This window comes from Pterocles gutturalis, unplaced genomic scaffold (assembly GCF_000699245.1).
Source record: "Pterocles gutturalis isolate BGI_N339 unplaced genomic scaffold, ASM69924v1 scaffold14068, whole genome shotgun sequence".
NCBI classification, from domain to species: Eukaryota; Metazoa; Chordata; class Aves; order Pterocliformes; family Pteroclidae; genus Pterocles; species Pterocles gutturalis.
In genome coordinates, this window is record NW_010118278.1 from 1 (window position 1) to 26,443 (window position 26,443).

The 26,443-nt window shown below is 41.0% G+C and overlaps 1 protein-coding gene across 3 annotated transcripts in view; it reads right to left on the bottom strand.

The window, feature by feature from the left end:
- Nucleotides 1–781: 781 nt before the first annotated feature.
- The window catches only part of LOC104460339 (thyroid hormone receptor beta), a 47,201-nt gene continuing 21,539 nt past the window's right edge, over nt 782–26,443 (bottom strand). The window contains exons 2-7 of one of the 3 annotated variants that reach the window (XM_010076148.1): nt 17,345–17,445; nt 13,253–13,400; nt 11,276–11,481; nt 7,253–7,399; nt 2,718–2,976; nt 782–1,293 (exon numbers count right to left, since the gene is read on the bottom strand). In XM_010076148.1, coding sequence (XP_010074450.1) covers nt 1,052–1,293; nt 2,718–2,976; nt 7,253–7,399; nt 11,276–11,481; nt 13,253–13,400; nt 17,345–17,445 — 1,103 coding nt within the window. In that variant the 3' untranslated portion in view covers nt 782–1,051. The remainder of the gene's footprint in view (nt 1,294–2,717; nt 2,977–7,252; nt 7,400–11,275; nt 11,482–13,252; nt 13,401–17,344; nt 17,446–26,443) is intronic. The other 2 variants (XM_010076146.1, XM_010076147.1) reach the window with 2 other exon arrangements.

Here is a 26,443-nt window from a genome sequence, read left to right on the forward strand (position 1 = left end):
TATGCATATAAACTTTATATATATAAAACCAAGATTACTGCCAAGCAACACTATTTGTATTACTGGGATAAAGCTGTACAGTCTTGAGTGTCATTAATAACACAGTTGGTTTTTGTCCCATCTGAAGGTCACCCCGTATGTTTCATTCTCCTTGTCCTCATTCTGGGAGCATTCATATCCCTGAATAACTCCCAGGGAAGCCTGTGATCCTGACAGAGAGCCTTCTGTCTCAGAGGAATGTGTTTTCCACACACCTCAGAAAAAGCAGACCTCCCTACTCTCAGGAAAAGCACCTCAGAGGATCAAATTCCCCTCCTTACTCCAACAGACCTTCCTTACCTGGAGTTCAAATGTAGTAAGAACCAAAGGATCTTACTTTCTTATACACATGGAAAAAAAAAAAAAAAAGGAGTCAGTCCCTTCTAACACTCTGCATTATTTTAAGTACTTGATTTATGGGGCACAGTTAAACTGTACCTGCTGGAACAATCCTCACATAATGATGGCATCATGATGATGATGAACATCCTAGATCAAAATGGTGATTTTTACAATAGAAACAACCATGAAGACTAGAAATTTCATCTCATTAATTTGTCACTTGTGCCCTGCAAAATGAGGTAACACTAGACAAAATTGCCAGGGTCAAATTAACAATAGGTGTTTTAACTTGGAGGCCAATTTATTTTCTGCCATTTCAGTTTCTCTCCCATATTTTCCAAGCAATGACGTGTGTGAGCTGGTGACTACGCTGGATTGAATGAGATTGGTCTGTTTGTACTTTCACTGTTAAGCTGTCAAAGCATTCACATCAAAGGACTGAAGAACAAATTGCAATAGTCACAAGTACCTGCATTAAAGGGATGTTTTCATCCATGTGTATACAACTGCCCCCCCAGCAACCCCAAACAAAAACCCAAACAAAACCCCAACACTGCCTCAAGAAACAGAAGAGAATGAAACAAGAAGAACAAACAGAAGGGAGAAGAGTCGGGATGAAATGACAGCCAGTAGTGCGACGGGGGGCGGGTAGAGAACCGCTCCAGTCTCTCTAATCCTCAAACACTTCCAGGAACAATGGAGGGAAGAGTTCTGTAGGGCACTCCACCTTCATGTGCAGGAAGCGGCTGGCATGGCAGGCTCCGATCATTCGCAGGTCTGTCACTTTCATCAGCAGTTTTGGCCAAAAGTGTGCAACATGGTGTTTTCTGTAATTAATGTAGTGTTCGAATGCCAGGAGGAAACCCTCTTGACACTTTTCTATCCTCTCAACACAAACAAGGCCTGGGCGATCTGTAGATACAAAGAAGCAGAATTATTGTTATTACTTATTTACCCTTAATGAATTCCTGATTATAAATCAGGAAAAATAGGACGCTTCTGTTGTTAGGAAAGATAGGATGGAGACCAAGGACATCTGGCTTTGCCACAAAAAACTTCTTTGACCCCAGACACCTCACTTATCAGTGCTATCCCTGTTAAAACAAAGAGATAATCCTTCATTTCTTCATCCTTTGCCTGCTTTGCCCATTTAGAGTATAGCCAGGAAGTGTTTCCTTAAAGTGACTAGAGCAACAGATCCCTGATCTCAGCTAAGGCTTCTATCCATATCTTACTGTGAAAGAACTAATAAAGAACCAAAAAAAAATTTCCTTGCCAGGTACCTAAATTACAGTTCTTTCCCATCTGTTTCATTACAGTCAGCCCAAGGCTCTGATCAAGCTTTGATCCACACATGAGCTGCAAAGGAAACTGTTATGGAGCACCAAGGCCAAAAGTTTGGTCGATTGTCTCAACTGGGCGTTTGACACTTCTGGGAAAGCAGGTCCTCTGAACCACCTTCTGAAACCACTATTCATGTATCACGGTCTAGGGAACTGAAATGAAATAATAAAGTTTTGACTGGGAAGGTCAAGTGCTATGTTGTGATTAATGTGGAAACTTTTCTGTCTCAGACGCAGTTAATGCTTGTAAATCACTGTGTATTGCTATTTAGTGCCCAATCTTCAAAGTGCTCTTAAAAAAAAATCTTGCCAAATCTGCCACTGCCCAAGAATGGAATTTCCTCTTTGGGCTGGCACAGTCAGTGGAAGCATATTTGAAAACATAATTGATCCGAGAAGGGAAGAAACTTTGGAAATTACACGAAATGGTCTGTGCTGCTTCTGTATCATGCCACCAAGAGACCAGTTGCAAATGCTCCCAGTGTGGGGAAATAGCACAGGTCTCAAATGTCCGTTAGCAAGCCGCGGTGCCATTAAGTAGGAAAACAAGAAGGCAGGACAAGCTAAGCATATGAGACCGATGGAAATGTGTATGAACTGCCCAGTGCATGACATGATCTTGAAGGTAAGGGAACTTAATGAAATGACAACTGTTGCAAAATTAATAGTTCATTCATTCAAGGCAAATTGGCTCGGAACCAGATCTGACTTAATTCTAATGATCACCCCAGCCTCCTCCCTAAGTACTAAACCAAGCAAGGGGTGTTACCAAAGCCACCTTTATGCCCATCTCTCTGGATACCCTGAATTTTTTTCCTAGTGCTCACCAAACTAATTCTAAGCTGCATTGGGATTTGGAGAGAAGACTTCTCCCACATTACTCTAGTCAGCACTACAAGATCTAACATACCATACTTTTTTTTAAAAAGAGGCTTGTGACAAAGACTAAAGAGTTGAAAAATAGTTGGGGTCCCAATATATTTCTGTTCTCACCTGATGACATCAGCAGAACAGCCTGAAGAAGGGCAACCTCGGTGTCATCCAGGTTAAACGAAGAAAGAGACATGCCCAGGTCAAAAATGGCATCAGACACTACGCCAAGACCCCCATTTTTCAGCTGGCCCCTTGTCACCGCCATCTCCCCATTTAGTGTTAAAGTCTCACTCTCAGGGTCATAGCGAACTGCTGCTCGGAGTGACATTATCTCCATACAGCAGCCTTTCAGAAGGATGATCTGGTCTTCACATGGCAGCTGCAGAAATTATAAACAGTAAAGAAGATACGTTTTTCAAACTGAGTTGGTTTTACAATTGCAATAAATCCATGAGCATGAAGTTGTCGTTCACAGCCCAGGACTCTAACTCACACAGTGCAGCTTCCCTCCACACACTGCTGACCGACTGCACTACACAAACCTCCAAGACTCACAAACCTCCAAGACACACTCCTGCTTCCAGAAACTGCCAGCAGTTTAGCATCCTCACATCCCCTTAGGAAATCTAGTGATGACACAGCTGTAGGCACATGGTCCTGGGCAAGATACTCAAAGCAAACCAAGTTGATTCAGATACTGAGGTGAAGTGACCCAACTTGCAGAAGTGCTGCTCTCTGTGGGACCACTCAGTTTGTGGGAATGTTATAAAAATGTAAACCTTAAGAACGCAGCTTTCCATTTTGCAGAACATTTCACAAAGTGTGATGGGTGAAGCAGGCCTGTCAGGTGCCAGGCTGGTGGTAACATATACTATTGGTTTTGTCTCCCATCAGGGGTGGATCTAACTGAGAAGGCTGAAGTGGTCACTGTTCTCAGCTGTTTACCCTTCTCTCTTCTATTCCTGAGCTCCCTCAGCTTACAACTTGGCATAACAGAATAAACTATAATCAGAGCTGGTACAGACCTCAGCCATCCCAGTTAAACTCACTGCCAGCCATGCTTCTTACCTGACCAGAGGAAAAGAAAGACATTTGGGAGGGTCAGTAAGAGTGGACTGCTTTTTAAATAAAAGGAATGATATAAATTTTTTATCTAGAAGAGATACCCCAATCAGTGAGGCATGTACTCTAAATTCCCACTGTAATTTAAACAACAGAGAGCTTATTAAGCTGTATTTAGCCTAGTAAGGCTGATCTCCCTAAACTCCCTACATTATTGCTGGACAGACAGAAAACCTATGGTATAGCTCCAGCTTTTACACTGGTGCATAAGCCATGATCTTCAGGTCCTGTGGCTAGACTTGTCTTTTCCAGACATTAAAAAAGGTAAGCTGTGCAAGTTGGTGGAGGTAGGTTCTGTATTTATGAAGTATAACCAGGATGCTGACACATTAGGAGATTGTGTTCTGTAAAGCATGTCTTTCTGTTTTCATAGGTAATCCAATGATAGCAAAACCCACCAAGACTATTTTGAGACTGTCACTAAATGAACAGCAAAGGTCATATGAAAAAGCAACTCATTTCTACTTAGGTTTAAAGGAGGCAAAAATGCATCCATTTCTGATTCCCATGACGTTTTTGTATTTTCCATGATTTGCAATTCAAAACGAAAAAAGCCCTACCAACTATAGGTTTATGTGGCAACTGCGTGCTGGTAAAGGATGTACACTGATTTAACGTAAAATGATGTAGAGTAGATGCCTAACGCAAGTGGAAAGCAGTTCCCTGTTAGAGAAGGGTTTTAAGCACAAAGCTAGCCATAGTCAGAAAAGGAATTGAATCATGCAGCTATTTTTCCAGCAATGCCAACTTCAAGTGTAAAGTGTTTGATACACAAGAAAAATGACTCATCCTGTTCAGGGCAAATCACTTTCTCCGCAGATCACACTCAGCTCAGCATCAGTGCGGGGAAGGCTGCACGGGCACAGTGGCAGTCTCACTACCCATTGTTTGGCTGCTGAGACTGAAGTAAGGAAAGAAACAGAGAAAGAAAAAGAAACAGAAGAAGAAACAGATGCGCGAGAGCAACCACGAAGATATATTGGAATAGGCAACTGCAGAGAAAAAAGGGACTTGAAAGAAAGGAAGGGAGAAGAAAAGAGAAATGAAGAAAAAAAGACTAAGAAGGAAGAATAATGAAAAAGAAACAAACAAATGACAGTAGGGAAGATATTTTATGATGCTTGAGCTGTTCTATTAGTTTAATGAAACCAACGAGAATTTCTCTTCCTACCTGAACCTTCTCAAAACTTCTTTATGGGAGTGGTGATCTGACCATGCCCTTCCTTCACCTGCTTTCCTAATTCTGAAGGATACACGGGACACCTGTTTCATGGATGCTGAGCCTCAGGCTTTATCTGCCAGTAGCAGCAGTTACCAAAGACAGGGCACTTGAACATCAGTTCTGCTCCCAACCACACAGGTTTCAATGCTACCTTCACTCATCACTTGATTATCAAACTGATTAAATGCTCCTCAATTTTCACCTTCTGAGCAGAAGGAAATAAAAGAAGGAAACAACATCAGAAATGCTGAGAAGTAAATAAAGTTTTCCTTATACTTCGATTACTCTGGAATTAGGTCCTTGCTTTGATGCACGGGCCAATGGATACACACAAACTAAGCTGGACCCTCAACGGTGCTTTGCTGGCTTGTCCACGTGTCCGAAGAAGACAGAAAGAAGGAAAAGGAGCCGTGAATATATTAGTAGCCATGGGTGCTCCTTGCCATGGCCCCTCCTTCATAGAGATTTACTCCACTCTCAGCCTGAGCCTCTGTGGAAATTAAGAACTGAGATAATGTTTAAATGCTCTGCAGGTCCTATGGGAGAAAGGAGGGCTTTTTCTCATAAACAAATCCACAGCCCACACAGCATTGCTTCTAAGAAAAAGATATGAGTTAAAAACCATAACTGAAATAAAATTAAGAGGACAGTGCCCCTTCAAAAAGGAGCAAACATTTGTAATTTTCTTTATGCTACAGCAGGAGCTATATGACAACCTGGAGGACAGCTGTCCTATTCCTTTGTGTTCATGAGGAGTTGTCCCTCACTCTGCCACCAAACCTTCCTGTATATAGGTGTCAGGTCTACACAGTGGCTCAGCTGTAAACTAGGCCTGTCCTAGCCGAGCTGCATAACCTACAGAGGTCATGCCCAAAGACACCTTGACTTCTTCATCCATGCTTCCTGCATGGCTCTGACACAAGTGGGCCCATGGTAGCCAGGAGGGGTAGGAGACATTAGATGGGCACTGCAGTCTGTGTGTGACTGGCAAAGCTTTCTAAATTTATTAAAAAGACTGCCTTGGTATGTCACTGCAACTTCCCACCAACAAACACCAAAGCAGAGGAGACAGATTCCCTCAGCCACTGAATGCTGCAGGGGCCTCTTGATCTATTGATACCTTTCTTGTATTTTAAAATCTTCATGCTTGGCTACTACTTCATGCTTTCTTGGCTGATGGAGCCAATGCCGAGGTTAGCTAGGGAGAGCTATTTACACTATGCCAACTATTGATATTTACCTCTTCTTGTCCTGTAGGTGCCAGAGGACATAAATAGCTCTCCCTGACTGACCTTAAAGAAAAGCTGCCAACCACAGAAGAGCAAAATGCTATGGGCTGCCTTAAACTTCCTTCCTGACTGATGTTTAGTTATTAGGAGGAAACACTCTTCGTGAGTTAGGGAGCCCGATGAACTCATTGACCATGGTAACTCTCATTTTGAATGTCATTCACTTGGCATTTCACCAGCACACGTGTTGCTCTGCAGTGTGGGCAAGCCAGCAGGATCCTTCCATGGCTAGATTGGGTTATTTTCATACTAAAACTCCCATGGTTGTGGATTCTAAGGGACTCATAAGACTTAAAAACATTAATATTATTAAGATTATAAAGAATGAAATATTATTTCAGGCTGCTGTTCTCATAACATTTTTTTAAGTTAGAAAAAAAATATCATCAGCCATTGCATCTGATCCTTCAATAAAAATGATACCTCAGTATAAATGAAATTAGCCTAGGGCCTCTGTATTCCTAATGTGCAAACAAGTCTATTTGAGTCTATTTACTGTATATTTTGCATGTGAGAATCTACCTAGAATCCATTACTTTTATAGACTCTTATGCACAACCTTCAGGAAAAACATGCCTAAGGAATACAATGAAGCATGTGCCATTCCTGGATGGGGATGCTTTCCTGAATTTGAAGAATTTGTTACTGTCTAGACCCAACTCCACAATACTGTACCTGCCAAGGAGCCAGAAAGCACAGAGGTAACTGTGTGCTGGAAGATCTGATGAAGCGTATCAAAGATGCTTCTAGACAGTCTCTTTTTGCTATTTCCTTTGTTCAAGGCCACCTCTAAAGACACATTTGAGTCCCTAATGAACCACGATGACTTCTAGATGAACAAAATCAGGATTTCAGTAATCACACGAAAAAGAAAACTCACAAAAATCTAGTCCCATCTATTTTGAGTCTCTTTATTTTTTCTGATTTTAAACATAGTGAATTTTTTAGTTCCATGCCAGGAGTATTTTGAACAGTTTTTAACAACAGGCATATAAATGAGGAGTGCAAGGAAGTTTTCTTACCTCACAAAACATAGGCAACTTTTTGGCAAAATCCACCACTCTTGTAATCGCTGGTGTGATAATTTTTGTAAACTGGCTGAAGGCTTCTAAATCCACTTTGCCACCTTCTGGGGCATTAACTATTGGTGCCTGTCCAATGTCTTCTGGCTAAGGATGTAAAGAAAGACATTTAAAGGAACAATCTATCTTAGAGCAAGTATTTTATACTCTCAAGTCCTGCTTGGTGGCGGAAGATACGCTAAAATAAAAAATAACACTATTCACTTTATAAGTAATGCCACAAAATGTGAATTTGCTTGTAAGGCATTTGTGAAAGAGGTGACTGCACAGAGAAATTGGTGACTGGCGTGCTGCTACCCATCCTGTGTGGGCAGCTGCATTTTTGTGCACATGCAGTTTCTTCCTTGCACCTGTATCTGAATATTTTATGGGTGTGCCTTATGCATTTTTTGCTTAAAAATATAGGTATGTTCTCATTTCTTATAGGTGCTGAGAACTCTCAAGTTTCTCTAAAAGTGAAGGGAGCTGAGGTGACTTGTGGCCCCGAGAAGATGCTTAGAGCTTTGCAGAATTGAGCTACTTCACCTACTTGAAGTTCTGAAATCCTCCCCAGAACAGATTGCCTGGTACCACAGAGCTCCAGGCAACTGCCAAGGCATGTTTCCAAAACTAGGCTAAAACAACTGATGACTAAGAATGGACTACCATAAAGCTAGTCTGGATAAAGGGACTAGAGACTAGAATTTGAACTCGTCTGAGTAAAATTTTGGTTGAAAATCACCTTCTGAATGATTTCAGCCCAAGGCTTCTCTGAAAAAGGAAAGAAGTCGTATTTTGAGGTGTTGTTGTTTTGAACCCTGTCTAACAGGAAAACACCACACAGCCACTCACTCACCCTCCCCTCCCTCCCAGCCCCAGCATGGGTGTGAGAGAATTAAAGGGGAAAAGGAAAAAGAGATTTGTGGGTTGAGATAAGAACAACTTAATACCTAAACTAAAATAAAATTGAAAACAATAACGATTTTAATAATAGTAATATATACAAATATACAAATGAGTGATACACAGTGTAACTGCTCACCACCTGATGACCAAGGCTCAGCCTGTTCCCAGCTAACAATCCCAGAGCAGAGAGAGTCCCAAAACTGCAATTCCAGAATACATAAGAGCCTGAGCACCTGCGAGGCTGAGAGCTGACCAAGAGAGCGAGACAACCCCAAGAGCAGGGTGACCCAGAGAGAGAGAGAGCTTCTGGACAGATCCTCATCTATATACTGGGCATGATGTGCCAGATATGGAATAGACCATTGGTGAAGTTGGGTCTCAATCCTAAACCTAAGGTCAAATCCTAAACCAGTAACTGGGGCTGTGCTCCCTCCCAGCTTCTCCTGCACCTGCAGACACTGGCACAGCAGAGAAGATGAGAAGTCCTTGACTGTCCTGGCAGCAACTACAAACATCAGTATGTGATCAACCTTCTTCTCAGCACAAATCCAAAACACAGACTCACACTACTTACTATGAAGAGAGTTAACTCTGTCCCAGCCAAAACTAGGACATGAGGATTTCAATAGGAATATACAACAAAATAGATTCAAGCAGAATCTGCAGTGAGCGGCTTTTTTAATCCGACTGCACTTCAACTTGTTCACTGGATTTTATGACAGCTTGTCAATGTTATTGTGTATTTTAAAAACAGGCATACCAAAGCTGTTCTGTTCTCCAAGTGTGGCTTTGCAGTTGTAAGAGACCCGCCAACCACAATGCAGAGCTTCCATTCTGTTCACATTAGAGTGTCAAAAACTGGATAAAACCCACAGAAGAAGGTCTTTAAGACTGATGGACTTAATGACATTTATATAAGTGCACTTAAGTAGTGCAGGTGCTGAAAGTGCTGTCTATCATAAAAACTTGTCTTGGCAGTTTTTTAAAGGAACACATCATAAAAGATCCTTCCACAGCTCTGTCACCAATCTGAATCCAAATCTAACTTCTTTCAAGAAAAAACTCAGCAATGTGTTAATAAAGCAAGCACCAATTGTAGAGGAACAATGAAGAGGACTGGGCTCAATTATCTGATGGTTCCTACCAAAAAACTCAAATAATCCCAGTTCTAGGTTCCCTCCCTCCCTGAATCTTGGGAAACTAAACCACAGTGTTTGTGTGCTCATGATAAACAACCTTCATCACTTCCAAGTAAGAAGACCAAATGCTTAAAACATTGTTAGGGAGAAAAAAAAGAACACAGTATTTTTTTAAGCTAACACACTCCAGAAGGGCATGCAACTGGAGAGCCCTTGCCACCTAACTCACCTCAATAGGAAAAGAGGTCCAGACCTCAATAGATCTCCTGCTGTTGAAGAACCAGCCTCAGCTGCCTATGGACTGACCCACAGCTCCTGAGGTATGCGGTCAGCTCCTCTTGCTCTTCAACAGCTTATAGCAGGGACTGTCAAAGCCCTCTACCTGGGGCTGGCAGGCCATCCTGGACTTTCCCTTCTGTGCCCACCACAACGTGTGAGTGAGCTCCCTACACCTGCCTTGAAACCAGTGGGCTTCAGCATGTGAGCACCGCTAAGAACCAGAGGCCCTGTGGCAAGGGCTTCACCAAGGGCAGTTTGGTCTGGCCTAGGAACCAGCTGTGAAAGTCACACCTGGTTTCTGAACTGCCCATTAGAGCAGCCTCCCCTGCCTCTGCCCCATCCCTCCCCTCTCCCAACAGCCCTGTCATCACACCATCTCATACCTTGCCTCTGGGCACCCTTTGCTGGAGTCTCTCCCTCCGCTGTGGCTGTCTCCAGAGCCTGAAGTCGCCCAGCAACCACATTTTACATGGTCCAGTCCCTAACAGCTTTCTGCCTGTGTTCTCGTTCCCAGCCCTAACCTCAAGCTCCCCATGCTTTATCCTAAACTGGGCGATACCCACAGCACTCCTTGTCTAAGCAACCAAGTGCACTATTGCAGCTGCTTCTTGGTCTGCTACAACCAGCACTGCAAACCTTGCTGTGCAGCAAGTGCTCTGCTGCTTCTTGCCAATGATCACTGGCTGTGGTTTCCTGACTGCACACTACTATGAACATGCAGCCATTCATATAGAAATTCAGACAGTGTCACTGGAATTAACAAAACATTATAAAAGGGATCAGCTGGTTTGAATATATAACTTCTCTTAGCAATTTAACAGTGGGTCGAGATTCCCATGGTGAATTAAGCAGCAGGAGCCTAGGCTTGTAAAAAAAAATGAATATTCTCTATCTGATTTGGTATACATCAACTGCTAAAGACCCCTGTGTATTCCTGACATGAAATCCATAATCCCTCTTTTGTGCTGCATAAGCATTATTCTGCACTTATTTCCTTTAAAAATTGATTTAGAAAAATCAAATAATTCCTTTTCTAAGGCTGAGCGTCACAAATCACCATTTATTTCCTGATCCTTGGTTATAGGCTGAAAACAAGTTGTCTTGTAGTCTGCAGTCCTAATGCTATAGTGTATGTATTCTCCTGATTTCATTGAAGTTCATTTTTCTTTGCCAAAATTATTTTAATTAATGTGTTTACTTTGGAATAAGGAAGCAAAAACCATGAGTTATTAATAAAAAATATCAGCTTTCACGTAAAACCTAAAATTGTTGTAACACTTAAAATATGTTGTATGCTACTCCCTAATAAAGACAACTATCCTTAGATATAATATATAAAAAAAGATACAGTATAATTATAGACTGCTATTGCTGTTAATCAGGAGTGAAATAATTTTTCTGTTTTTTTCTGATCATAGCATATTAAAAGTAACCAGCTGGATAAGCCTTAACTCAGCAATATGCTTTTTATCTTTTGAAATACATGGTCTGAATCAAACACTGAGCTTCAGGCAAGAATAAACAAGCACTAATTATAATCGAATTTTCATGTATGTCAATACACTGTCAGATAGGCCCTCTCTAGGGTTGCAATGTTGGGACTTCAGAAGAAAGCAAGCAATCTGGCTCCAAGAGCAGTATAAAAGCCTATAGTCCTTACCAGAAATTTCCTTTTCTGCTTCCAGTGGCTTCCTTGTGCATTGGTGGCCACATGTGCTTCAGTAACAATTTTGATGAGCTCCCACTCCTCGTCCGTTGGCTCTGGCTTGTGCCCAATTGTTTTCTGCAGCTCCTCCCGACGTCTCTTCTCTCGATTTTCTTCTATCAGCTTCCTCTTTGCCAACCGCTTGCTGTCATCCAACACCACTAGCAGCGGAAAAAGCATACAAAAATGGCAAGAAGTTCTTTAAAGTTGACTAGACTTTGGTGTTTTCTATGCCTGAGGTACTACTTGATTACAAAGACTTTAACTCATCAGTAAAGAAGTACTTTGGTAAGACCTGCAGTTGATACAGTTCTCTTATTCCTCTCTCCAAACTTCATTTTCTCAGAAGCCTGGATTGCAAAGAACGACTTACCCTTCTGGTAACATGAGGGATAACTACTGTTGCCTTCAGTGGCTTATTCCACCAATAAAACTAACGCATAAAAGCTTTGTGAGGACTCAGACAAAGCAATCCTGTACTCCTGGACATTTTGGGAAGGATGCACTTCTGTTTTCTTTAAAGTAATATCAGCACGCTCACTGCTCTGAATTGTGTAGAACGTGTTCCTGTAAGCCAGCAGAAGGTAATGTGGATTTAAGAAATTGGGAGAACTTATTCACGGGGGGCTCAACTACCTGTTGCATGACACGCTCAGAAATAACCTGCCTTTGGCTCTTTCCATAAGCCCTACAAATGGTGCTGTTCTGTAGCGTTCCCCTAGAGCCCCCTATTTGCAGTGATGCCAGACACATGGGCCCCAGGCCCGCACATCTCTGACCACCACAGAAGGTTTCATCCTGCTCTCCATGCAGATGTCAAGAGGCCATTTAAACAGACGGGCCCGCTTTAGCAGAGGAGGACCCTTCTGATCCACAGCTGGTGGCAGGCAGGTGGGAGCACCAAAAGCCCTGCTTACATGCTTCTGTTCTCAACATTTTAACACAAAGGTGGGAGAAACCCTTCTCGAGCTGGGGGATAGCTGGCCTGTCTGCCATGCTCCGTGACAGCTCCGTTGGTGCACACGCAGGTGCAGCCCACGAAGGCCATACCACCTTCATGGCATTGTCAGCAGCTTGTCAGAACCAGACTCGGACAAATTTCTCACTCTGCACAGCCGCTACCTGGCTAATGCTCACCACTGCCCGCAGCATCGGACTGGGCTGGGTGCAAACCAGGGACCCAGAGTTATCCAGCCCTGCACCCTCCTGAAGGTCTACCCAGCTGAAATGAAATTGTGTCATTTCTTCTATTTCCTTTTAGACAGAAGAGACAGTTATACATTACATTACCAACGAAATACACTATTTTTCTGTTGTCTGTTGGGCCTGTTTCCCTGTCAGTTCCTCTGCAGAGGATTACACCAGCAACAGCCATTAACATTAATGCAACGGAGGATTTACGTTGCTTCCTCCCATTTGCACTGATTGAAATTATCGGTGTAAATCCCTGTGCAATGGCAGGAAAAGAAGACCCCTAAGGGTTAATCTTACAGCCATATGTTCTAGTTCTTTAGAATGAGAGTCAAATTCTTTGCAGTAGATAACTTCTTCAGGGCTAAAAATAAAACAAACAACTGCAAGATGACTCATACAACGACATTCAATTTCACATCCTCCAGAATTTTCTAAACAATATTTTTCTTTTTTTTTTTTTTTTCAAGCAAAGTGTCCATCCAGATGCATCTCTCCCTCCTCTCCTCCAAAGAGTGAACATTCCTACTGTTACTCAGCCTGGTGAAGGATAAACAAAAAATTACAGCCCTATGAAAGTGGTTTGATGCAATGAGTGTGATTCCCCAATACAAATTATTAGAGACAAAAATGTGCTGGCAGTCCTGCTCTACTTTAACAATCTTCACCAATCAACATACTTCAAGCAAACACACACATTAAAAAAAGAGAAGAGAAAGAAAAACAGAAAAATATACTTACAATCTGTTGCCATGCCAACAAAGATGCATTTTTTGAAGCGACATTCCTGGCACTGATTTCTTGTTACTTTGTCTATCACGCATTTTCCTTCATATTTACAGGAATAGGTTGGATGGAGGTTTTTCTGAATGGTTCTTCTAAAAAAACCCTAAGTGCAATAGATAAATACATTGGAAAGCATTAGCATAGTGCAATTTTTTCAAAATGGAAGCCACTTTGGTTTGGTAGGAATGTACCTAAGTATGCAAGATAACATACTTCATTCCATGAAACCCTCAAAGAGGAGAACAAGCCAATTTTATCGTGTGTGGCGTTTCTTTTCTGAGTTTCACAAAATATTTCCTCCATAGATATTAAAAACATATAGACATCTTGGGTAAGTAAAGGCATAAGTAATATTGTCTGGAGGAACAAATACTGCCTAACATGTCTTCTTGAAGTCTTATGTTTCTGTGTGTTGAACTACAGAGTTTATTTCAAGGCCCCTTCTAAATTACATAATCATTTTGAGGGATATTAAGAGGCATATACATACTTTTAAAGAGCAGCTTCTGCAAACAATAAGAATAGTGGTGCGTATGTGCTACAATAAACAGTTCTACTTTCTTTCCACCACAGACAAATAACCGACCAACCAACCAACCAAATCTGGGCAAGACTAACAATTCTGCAAAAAAAATTTACACAATCTTTGAGTTTAGTTCTAAATAATGGATCCATAATTTTAAAATTAACTGTATTCCTGAGAAGAGGATTTAATTAATATTTACCACAGACCTCTGTATTCAAAACAAATATCACCAAAAAAGATCCTCCTCTATATAAATCCATTCTATTTATCTATCTGTCTGTCCATCTGTCTGTCTGTCTATCTAATCTATCTATCTATCATCTATCTATCATAATATAGATCCATATTGCCAATTGCAACCTGGATATGAGGTCAGATCCTAAGCTTATGCAAACTAATGTAGCTCCACTGAATTAACTGATTTATACACCCCATAGACCCTGCCCTTAGATAAAGAAATCAGATACAACTTATACTTGAACATTATGGATACAATCTTGGTACTAATTTCAACATGACTTTTCTCACTGACTTCCACAAGAGCTGGATAAACTTCCCAAGACTGCACAATATGGACAAGATAGGCCATGAAGCAAGAAATTCAGACTTCATTTTATACCAAGTTTCACCATTGTTTGAGACCATCTACATTCAGCAATGCAGCTTGGGACCACCTTGACATAGAGAACACACTGGGACCCTGGTCCTGTTTGACAGAGGCCACTGAGAAAGGCTTTGGTTTCAGTGAAAACAATGGCAAAATTCAAGTGAGATTTTACCTTATGAATAGTCTCTTCAGCTGGGATTTTATCTAATGAATAGTCTCTTCAATTCACTAGGCAAAAGGTCTGGTTTTAATCACGTTAAATAACACCCAGTAAAATCTTACAGCAGCATGTAATTTCTTTTAACACATAACTTTGAATTAAGACATACAGATAAATCTGTATTTCAGCTTGAGCTCCTAACTCCAGTGAAGACAATAAAGAGCCTTGTTCTCACTAGAGTTTTATCTTACAAGATCCAGCTTGAGCTAAGAGTACAGTTCTTTCTTTCTTAAAAACTGTAAGACCTGAAATTTCGATTAAACTGAGTTGCATAAAGCATGTGTGTGAGCCTTTGCAAGACTGGGACCTGTTGGGTTGAGACAAAATCCAAGAAACCACAGGCAAGACGTCCTCATGTGGGGTTTGCATCAGGTCTCAACCTCTCATCTATCCAACTGGATTTGGATCCACTCTTAACCCTGTGACAAACTCCTAGGGACAAGACCTGCCCCTCTCCTCCCTGAAGATCAAAGATGGCTCTGAACAACCAGGGACATGGGGCAATCTCTAATTACAGCAAGAGATGGAAAAAGGTCTGATGAATCTCAGGAAGTGGCACTGAACTTCTGTTTCCCAAACTTTGCATGGGACTTAACATTACTCTAGCTTTACAATGTCAAGGGTCTTCACCACCTGTTTTGGGACCAGCACATTTAATCTTCCCATTTCTTTGCATTTCTCAGACAAAAATCTTTGCAAAAACCCTCTTTGATCATCTCTAGACACAATGTGATTAGGAAGCTGCTCTCTATATTTGTCCAAACACTTAATCACAGAAGTGTTATTTTCATCAATAAAAGAAAGCACATTTTATTGTAAAGCAACTATTCTTTCACTAAATTCCTTTACTATGCACTATATAGCAATAGATGCAATGGGTACAGTCCAGAGAAACATCTTCAAGATGTCAGAACTCACTGTTGGTTAATTTATGTTTGAATTCCTTACAATTTACTCTTCAGAAATCACGTGTGAGGATGCTTTGTTCATGAAAGAACTTGCCAAAGCAATTTTTTGGCTGTCAGCCCTGATTAATGTTGTTACAAAATTAAAGCGATTTTGAGTGGAAGCAACTAGTAAACGTCAAATTCATTGAGGCTTGATTACATAAAAGTTTGCCGATAAATCATACAACTTCAAGTGTGTATCCAGATCCCCCAAAGCATGGGTTGACATTGTCCGCACAAAACCCCAAATCTTGTACATTGAATACATTTGCAAGAAGAACAACAAATCAAAACAAAACAAAATCATCTGTTTGTAAGTCAACTATAAGTAGGAGAAAGAAGTAAATTACTTTTTTGCAGATTGTTAGCTCAGTTCCTTGTTCACACAAGCATTATTTTAAATTGTATATCAGATAGAAGAACTGTACCTGAAAAGTAGATTTTGTATGTTATTTCTTTTAAATAGCCGGTAGGTAATAAAAACCTTAGTAGGAAAGCTGGTGAGAGATGCAGCTGTTCAGCTGGGAGCAAACGATGTTTCATAATGCCGCAGTGTCGCTTACTTCTCATTATATCTGAATTAAGTCATATTCATACACTTTATGTATTGTTATCATCTGGTCTATGGGATGCAAATGTGCAAGAATCACTTGCTCAGTTCCATTTTTTCTCAGATATAAATATTTTTTAATACATATTATGTATGTATGTGTATAAGCCCATTATGAATATTACCACAGACCTGCTATACATAGGATATTTAGGTCTTTGTGTATTTCATAAATGGAACTTAGGGTGATGCCGTACAACTGAAGGAACTACTTCAACACAAGTTACTGTGATGTGGAGCTCTAAAGCCAATCCAAACCCGAAGTCTCAGACCAAAAAATTCCAGGCTTTGGGGATGAACAGTATACGCCTTTTGTGGTTTAGTCCCATGACGCTAGTCCATGACATGTGTGGTCCCATTTGTTTAGAAAAACATGATAATTTTTTATTTTCTGCAGGAAAGAATAGCTTTCTCTACAGGGTCTCAAGATATTCAGGCAAATTTATGGCAGTGAAATCATGTAGGATGTGCCTGATTGTGTTACTCTTTTTTAAAAAATTTATTTACTTGCCCAAGGCAATCTCGTTTTTAATCTTGCATGTAGCTTTGGAGATGCAATTTAGGGCTGAAAGCACATTTCAATATGCCTAAGTTAAAGAAGTCAAAAGTTTTTGAAACTCTTTTAACAGGGTGTCAATGCTTCCCGAAGTGATGCATGTTACTGTTGTACAAGCATGTGGAAAGGATTTTGATTTTTGCTTCTTCGCAGTGACAATGAGAGGCAATGGAACACTGTTAATCGTTACAGACTCTTCACGGCCATAGGCAGAATCTCAGCTATTGCATAAACAGCTTCACTGGAGTTGCTGGGAGTATGCTGATATACACTGGCTGAGAAAACAGCCAAACAAACATTAAAAAATGGAAATGTAAAAGCTAGCAGTTAAACAGCAACAACAAAAAACTACATTTCTTGTTTTCTTTCCAGAAGCAAACACTGCAAAAATCAACTATATTCCTTATGCATATGAAGAGCAGAGTCATAGCCAGATACGGCTTATCATCAGTACTGGATGTTCTTATTCGCTTCTAATCTGTCTTTGTTTTATTTGACAGCACAGCACAGTTCAGGAAGTCTGTATAATGGAGGAGATGGAGACCTATTTCTGATTCCCACTTTCCCACCATGCCATTTACCTTGCAACCTTCGCAAGTGATGCAGCGATAATGATATCCGGTGGCTTTGTCCCCACATACTACACATAGCTCATCCTTGTCTAAGTAACTGGGTATATACCCTGTAAAGAAAAAGCAGACATGGCATGTAAACTTGACATAAAATTATATGTTTGATACAAAAATATATTAAAATCCACTCCAGATCTTGTCTACCAGCCCCATACTTCCGAACTCACTGTATTTCCTGAATTAGAAGCTCATACTATGTTACAGACATGTTACAATCTATATTATCTTCTACTTTTCTGACTGTTTCAGCATCTACTGGTCAAGAGGGAGAAGTCAGAACATGATTGATCTCTGCTAAGTGAAATACTAGCTCAGAAAAATATATTTTTACCTCAAGGGCTTTGATGTGAAAAAACAAATAACAGAGAGACATACAGTGCATTTGTCTTTCCTGTTTCACAAAAAACCTTTTATACTGAAGATGAGACTCCAGGTTGCAGTGTGACTCAGGGACCTGGTCTTAAGAAATATTTACTGAGAGATCATTTGTGTCAAGACATCTCTGCAGGTGTGGTTAGAGAAGTACCAGCAACAGATAGCCCAAGCTGTATTGATCATACCTTACCTGGGTGTGTTCTGTAGGAACATGGAATATAGCCTGAATTTAGGGCAAAATACGTGGGCATACATACATACAACATACGTGTGTGTGTGTACGTGCATGTGTTAGAATGACATTTTCTCCTCTGAAGTGGTTTTCCAGACACCCAACAAGGGAAATCAAATATTACTGCTATGACAAACATTGGCAACGCTTGGTTCTTTTCCCACAATGACATTTGTTTTGATAACATAAACATATTTTAAATTTGAGCAAAAAACCAAAACAATTCTGATGGCAACCAAAAAGTAATTCTAAACTAAAGAGAACTTTTAATCAGGGGAAAATACAAACCTTTCAAAACAAGTGTTCCCATGACTCAATTAATGGAGTTATGGTACATAACTTCCTCATGAAAAATCTGTCTGTAAAGATGTAAAACAGAGATCTCAGGTTTGCTTTGAGGGGAGAGAGTAAAGCGCAGTTATTTGTGTAACTGCAAAAGATTATTAAAGTGTAATAAATATTTCACAGAATCCCAGAACGGCTGAGGTTGGAAGGCACCTCTGGAGGTCACCTGGTCCAAACCCCCTTCTCAAGCAGGGCCACCTACAGCAGGCTGCCCAGGTGGCTTTTGATTATCTCCAGGGATGGAGACTCGACAACCTTTCTGGGCAACCTGTGCAAGTGCTTGGTCACCCTCATAGTGAAAAGAAAATATTACTGTATTATCTTCAGAAAGAATTCCCTGTATTTCTATTTGTGCCCATTTCTGCCTCTTGTCCTGTCACTGGGCACCACTGAGAAGAGTCTGGCTCTGTCTTCTACCTGATGGGGGATCAGGTATTTATAATATTGACTTGAGCCTCCTCTGCTCCAGGCTGAACAGCCCCAGCCCTCTCTGTCTCTCCTCATAGAACAGATGCTCTAGTCCCTTCATCACCTTTGTGGCCCTTTGCTGTACTCGCACCAGTATGTCCATGTCTTTCTTGTATTTGTGAGCCCAGACCCGGACCCAACACTGCAGATGCATTTCACCAGAGCTGAGCAGAGGCGAAGGATCACCTCCCTCAGCCTGCTGGTGATGCTCTTCCTAATGCAGACCAGGACGCCATTGACCTTCCTTGCCTCAAGGACACATGACTGGCTCATGTTCAACTTGATGCCCACCAGGAACCTCCAAGTACTTCAATGCAAGCACTTTCCAGCCGGTCAGGACCCAGCCTGTACTGCTGTGTGTATTATTCCTCCCCCAGTGTAGTATTTGGCATTTCCCCTTAATGAACTTAAAAAGATTCCTCTCTTCCCATTTCTCCAGCCTACCTAGGTCGCTCTGAATGGCAGCACACTCGTCTGGTGTACCAGCCACTCCTCCCAGCTTTGCACCATCTGCCACATGGCTGAGTGCAATTAACAAGTGCAATGAGAGTCCTTTAGATGTGGCTGCCTCTAACACTACCCCTTGCCCCTGGCTTGCTGAACCCATCTGCAGCACCAATGAGCAGCAGTTAAATGAGGCTCCAAGCTTGCTGTCTCTATGCAACCCTCACACCAGCATGGCTCAGTACAGCTCAGGGACATGGCACACCACTGTCACAGGGAGGACAACCAGCAACAAGACTTCCGGGCAGCAGAAGGCTGTTGGAGGATGCTGCAAGAGGGGTGGCTGTCACCTTCCTGTGACTAATATGCCAGAGGGTCAGCTCAGTAACAGACTGCTTAAATGGAAGTCTCTTCCTAAGGCTGCATTTGCCAGAGGTTCTCCAGAAAGAAAAGCCAAATCAGAGAGAAAACACCTGAAACAAACTCAGCTTAAAATACTTGAACTTTCTGGGGGGTGCCGAGTGGATTAGGAGAAAGTAAAGAAGGAAGAAGGTGGGAAATATTTGTACAGTCTACTTCATATGTCTAGTTTGAGCATAATTATGACAACCTCAAATTACAGAGGAACACACATTCCTCTTCTGTAATGCTGGGAAGCAGGACCACTCTGAAGCCATGCCCAGGTACCTGCACCTCAGGTTTGCCAGTACTCCTACTGACATCTGAAATGGGAGTGGGGGAATGATCTGAGATCTTACTGATGTATCATAGCAGTCTACAACACAGCAAAAGCTCAGATTTACGTTCAGGTTATCTTTCTCCATGATGAACAAGTCGTGCTTCGGTAAAGACTGGTGGACATGCAGAGCTGGTTCTGTGACCTTGAGGGAAGAGAGACAGCAGGGCTTCGACTCTAATTTACATCACTGACTACTAATGGACATTATGCCAGTGGGGGAGTAGCAGAGGCTATTATCTTCATCCTGCCCCCCTTTTGCTCACACCTGCCGCTGCACACGCATACACAACATGGAGCTGATACAGAAGGCAGTAGAGTCAGCAAAGAGGCGTAGAATTTTCCACTGAATTTCTCATAAAGAGTAACGGCTTCTTGTTATTGCTGGTTATTGCTATTCATGAAACCCAGATTTAGCGTAGCATAGACCATGGCCTCTAAAATTCAGTATCCCTGGTTTGCTTCCTCAAGAGTTACTTCTGAATTAAATGCTTTGATATTTCATTAAGTATATAATCTGGTTAGCACTGCTCATGTAATGGTAGCTTTGTTCTACTGGAGGAGCAGGAGACCACTTGTCTAAACTGCTTCCTTAAATACATACAGTTGCTTCTGCATGTGACCACTGGTGTCCGTCTCCTCCTTGGAGTTTCATGACTTAATCCAACCCAGGAAACAGTTTCCCATCTGGCAGAACTCTCCTACATGCACTCCTAGACAGAATTAAAATCAGCATCCTTACCTCCAGCCACATTCACAATTTTGCTGTACTGGAAGTGTTAAGTGCCAGCTATTTAAGCTACTTAAATGTTAAGTATTACCTTCATCACTTTTCTAGGATTGTGCCCATGCCACAAGGTAAGCACATGCTTGGAACTCTTCTACTGATTCAACAAGAAACATGGATAGAACACTCCTATCCCATGAAATTACTGGCAATGAAAGTGTGCAATAAATTTATTTTTTCTTTCTATTACAAGTCTGAGAGTGATATCCACTCTTTTGTATATTTTTAACCCTCCTTCCAACAGCTAATGGGGTCAGAAAGTAAGAAAATTGGACCTTCAGCAGTGTTTTAAAAATACGCAGTTCAGACAAACAGACATCGTGCCAAGAGGAATACAGGGACCTACGTTCAGTTCTTACAAGCCGTAACATCCACTGTAAATAATTTGTAACAGCTGCAAATAAGCAGTGTAACTTCTGTATAAATTCAACACTATTTCATCCATAAGACGTGTAGATAAGCAGCCTCAGTACATTTGTGCTGCTACTCAGAAACAATATCAGCCGGAGGAAATTCAACAATGTTTTTCTAAACTTGGTACCAGCACGGAAGCCATGAAAAGTGCAATGGAGATTCTTGGGGAAGCCATGGACGGCAGCAGAATTATGTTTCGGATGGTTCGAGGAAGCAGCAGAGCAACAGACTTCTCTCACTCCTTGCAGCACTTGGGGAAAACAGAGGAGGGCCAGCCTAATAGGGATTTGTCTCTCACATCAGCAAGTACTTTGGCATCTTATGTGTTTGATAACTCTGAACCAAAAATAAAAACTCTTATGTGGAAGAAGCAGATGCTGCCTGGACAGATAACCCAGGTGCTCTCTTATGAAAGAAGGATGTCTGATGACAAATCTCATGGAACACAGGTTCCTATTCCTGGTGGTCATATTTCATCCTGTGTTTCTTGGTTAAAACCAAGTAAATAAGTAAATAGCTAAGAGGAACCATTCAAAATCCCACTGAACTGTACAATAATAATCAATATAATTCCTTCGTCTTTCAAGCCTCTGTCTGCTGTATTCTGGCACCCTCATGGACTATCACTTGCTCTATGCTCAAAGGTAGCTGTCAAGTATGACAGTTCATGCTAATACCCACCTTGGATCTTTGCTTTGAGTGGAGAACACCAATAAATGACCTTGACCTGCCATGTCTGGTGTTTCTGCTGCAGCCTACAGTAACTCCTTTGCTCCCCAGACTCCCACCTGCCAGTCTGCCTAATCTTACTGTCTTGGCACAGATAAGTACCCAGCAGGACCAGTTGCCCCACTCCAGAAGAATATGTTGTATAATCCATTATAACCAATCTTGATGGCGATTTACAGTATTTTTTAAACCAAAACTGTAGCTTGTAACACCCTTCGTAGAGGTATGGCAAGAAACAATTCCCTTGGATACAGAAAGTGCAATGAATCTGCCCCAGCAGCCACAAGGACAGAACGAGATCTGCTAACCTATGCTGTCGTCTGAGGTCTTACGTTTCATTAATACTGTATGCCTACACTCTCAAACTACCATTTGCAGGAATGATACCTTAAAGCAGTATATGTGACCCTGCACAGTGTAACAGACTGGAGAGACACAAATGAGACGCTCAGTGGCTATTCTTGCCCAGTGTCCCCCAGCCCCCCGCAACAGGCAAAGAAAAGCTATTTAAATGAAAACAACCCCTGAAAAATAATATTGTTTTTTTCCTCGGTACTTGGCACACATTAGAAAAAAAGAGCATGCTTTGAGAAAAGAACCAATTTCAATTTTGTTAAAGTATCGCTGCACAGACTTGATATCTCCAGGTCTCTGTTTGTACAAACAATGCAATTTTGGCTTAGGGATTAAACCACAACTTAAAAAAATTCTAGGACCCAAACCATATTTGACTACCAAACAGGGATATGAGTAACATTGACACAAACAAATTATGTCTATACACCAGATGTTCCTTATTAGCTTGCTCCTGATCCACCATAGCCTTATTATACCTTGCAAGCAGAAAAAGCCATTTTTGCTATTGCAGAAGGACACTTGTATTTTAAGACCATTATTCAGTATTTTGATTTTCACCGTACACTGGCAGAGAGTCATGTATTAAATATATTCCCTGAAATCTTTCTTTCCCCCATCTGATATTGTTTTTGTGACTAGAGACCACTCACTAAAATGAGTTTAGGACTTGCCAGTAAGCTAGTATTCACTTACTAGACAGTGCAGTATGAAAAAGATTAAATTAATTACTACCTTGAGAATCCCCAACTGTATTAGAACTGAAAAGAAAATTCATACTGCTGTTCTACTGATTTCAGAGTCACATTGTAACTCTTTGCAAATTATAAAAAAATTACAAGAACCAGCCAGATATCATCCTTGACACACTTGTGCAGAAAAAGCTTTAATAGACTACTTATTGGAGGAAGCATAGAGCTGAGTGAGAAAAAGCATACTCCATTCTTGTTTGTGCTATCATCAATACTGAACTGAAAGGCTGGGCTGATACACTGAGCCTTGTTTCCCACTTTCTTTAAATTACTCCTATTGAGAAAAATTGCTTATTTTCTCCATCGAGATTGGAAGCACTGAGAATGTTGATAAACAGATTCACACATTTCTTGTTAGCTAACTGGCTTGCTGGTCCACAATTTTGATCTTTGCTGATATTCTTCGATTTACTGAATTACTAAGATTTGTCAAGATATTCTGCAAAGCCAGAATCTGGAACATTTTTATAGCCTTTTTTCTCTCAATGTATTAACCAGAAACCTTATCAATGGTAGTCCATTTTGCACAGATGTACTGAAGACATTTCAGCCCAAACTGTGTTATCACTAACACTGCTGTGATGGGTACTATACTTGCATCCACTACCAGCTACAGGTACGAAATGCACTACTGTAAGAGATCGTGCATTTTTTTTTCCTGATAATTATTTAAATGTTTTTAGAGACCATAGCTTAGTCTCGCATGTAACTTACTTATTTAGAAATCTAAGCCTCACAGAACATCAGTTTTACACTGATGCAAAAGCAAACTGTGTTTTGGTTCACTTTCCCATCCTTCATTTGGTTGTGGAAAGGTTACAGCAAAGGAGCTGAAAACACTTTTTTCACTGACATTTTATTAAAAAAGAAACAGATATAATTCCAAACGCATAATGATTTGCTGAACAAGATGCAATTTTTCTGATCAGTGCTATCTCCTTAGATGGGCGGTCAAGAGCAAGATTAGTAATTTTTAAGCCCAAAATAATTGTTAACATACTCTGCTGCAAAAGCCAAAGATGACAAATGCCCAGTGCTTTTGTAAATTGATTATTTGCACATGTACCCCTTGCACTGACAAGAAGACATTTCGACATAACCTCCATGTTGCCTTTTCTTAGCTATTCAGAAAGTAACCTAACATTTCAACACTGCTGAGAACTCAGTTTGGACTAATTCAGTTCCATACTCTAGCAGTCCTACAGAATGTATTCCCAGCTGCATACAAATCGCCTGAGAAATTATAAAGGGATATAATAATGACAAGTTTATAATAATAACAATAATAACTCTCAAAGCCCCATTCACCCCACATAGCAAGAGCCCTTAAAAAGACAGCGTTAGCTTCACCTCGTATCTGGGAAGCAAGGTGAGACGCAGGGCTGAGGAGCCGGTGCTGCTACAGCCCCACTCAAGAATTCCTGTCTGCACACCACTGGCTTTTGGAGCAGCCTCAGGTTACTTCTGGTCTGCGCCTACAGAGCCTGAAGTTAAAGCCTAACTTCACTGACACCTGAGGGCATCTTTTGCTAACTTTGGGAAACACCTGTGCAAAGGGAAGCAGAAGCCAGCCCACAGCCCGGTTTTAGCTTTGCAAACCTACTTTCCACGCTGTCCAAATGGTCAAAACTTCGCACACACACCAAATGTGGGGCTACTGAGGTTTCTAGACCTCTGTACGTTGTTTCTTTTGTACTTTCCAGACAGCACTACCTCTACCCTATCAGTGTGCACTCCTCCTCACTATATGGGCAGCGCGAGGAGATCGAGGGACATTTTTGCCTTGCTACTCAGCCTCTGCACAAAGCCAGGGTGGCACGGGCTCCCCCGGAGCATCACTCACCCAAGCTGCAGTGCTGCAAGCTCACCACAGCCAGTGACACCAGCAGAGGGGAAAACTATTCAATTTTAAGCTCTCTGGGACAGAACCGGGAATAGCACCTAGTTCTCGTGCTGGTGAACCCTGTTCTGCTCATCAGATTTCACAGCCCCATGTAGAAAACAAAGTGTATCTCCTTGCCTGTCTCCTAGGGTAGGATCAGGTCCAAAAGCACTTCCTTAATAAAACAGTAAGTTCCTGCACAAATATTGTGCTGCTGTCTTTTAACAGTGTACATTATGGTATGAAAGAGAACAAACAGAGTGACAAGCAGACACAAACCTAAAACCACACCTCTATCTCTGGATTTTTTAGAGCACATTTTTTTCCTTTAAAATTCAAGGCTTCCATCAGAATTTGTCACAGAAAATCAGGAAATAACACTTTTTAATGTACTGAAGCAGCTTAAGTGCTTCCTTACATTTCAGAATAACTGGCTACACTTTCTAAATACTTTTTTTCCCCTTTAGTAACACATTGTTGGGGTGTGTAGTTCTTGTAATTTAAAGTTATTTTCTGAATTTTTTTGAAGTGACATAAAGATAGAGAAGTAATTAAACTCTCCTTCACACATGATTATTTTTTCAGCATATAAATGTTGATTTTTTTTTTCTTCACAGATGGAAAAGAAGACTTGAACCATTCAATAACTAGCAAAAGTTTTGATAGGAAAAGACTCCATGTGCTGCTGTAAAGTATGATCTGATTTGAACAGCATATTATTGAGCTTACTACAAATTTCAGGGGACTAACAGAAATACCAACTGCAACAATCAAGACTCATCATGAACACCTGCTTAGGGACTTAATTTTGCTTTAATGGGCTATTACCAAGGCGTCTCTAACAAACTCCCTCGTCCCCCCCAAAATCAATTCTGGATCAATACAGACACACATGCCCTGTGTAGAGCCTTCTGTTCTTAGGACAGGATTAAAAGAGTCATTAGTTTTATGATAGCTTGGTTAAAAGATGGAAATTAGGAAAAAAAAAAAAAAAAAAAGAGAAGATGCACATGTCCCACACAGTTTAGATCTCTTCTGCTTAACAAACTCAGCATTTGCAAAGGTTCGACAGAAGGGATGCAACTTTTTATCGATTATCACAGTAATAAGGCTCTAAAGAATCCCAAAGCACAGTGCTCAGTCTCCGTGAACGATCAATTAAAAGCCTGCTTGAGAGCCTGCTTCCACCAAAATTCACTGCCATTTCTTAGTGAAACGGAGGTAGTAGAAAACAACGGCAGACAAGCAATTTTTAAAAACACCTCTGTATTCTTTCAACCAAACAAGTACAAAAACTTAGAGCAGATGTCAGTGAGGGAATATTACGAAAAATGTATTCCTTCACTGACTTTGCAATAGCAAGTCTCTATTTCTCTAAGTTAATCCTGGGTGCTATTTTTCTTTAACCAAAAATAAGACACAGGAAAAGTCTACAAAGTGTTATAAATTCACTGGTTAAAACCCAATAGCAGATAAATAGCTTTCAAGAGCATTTAAAATGTTGCACAATACAAAACCATACATTATCCA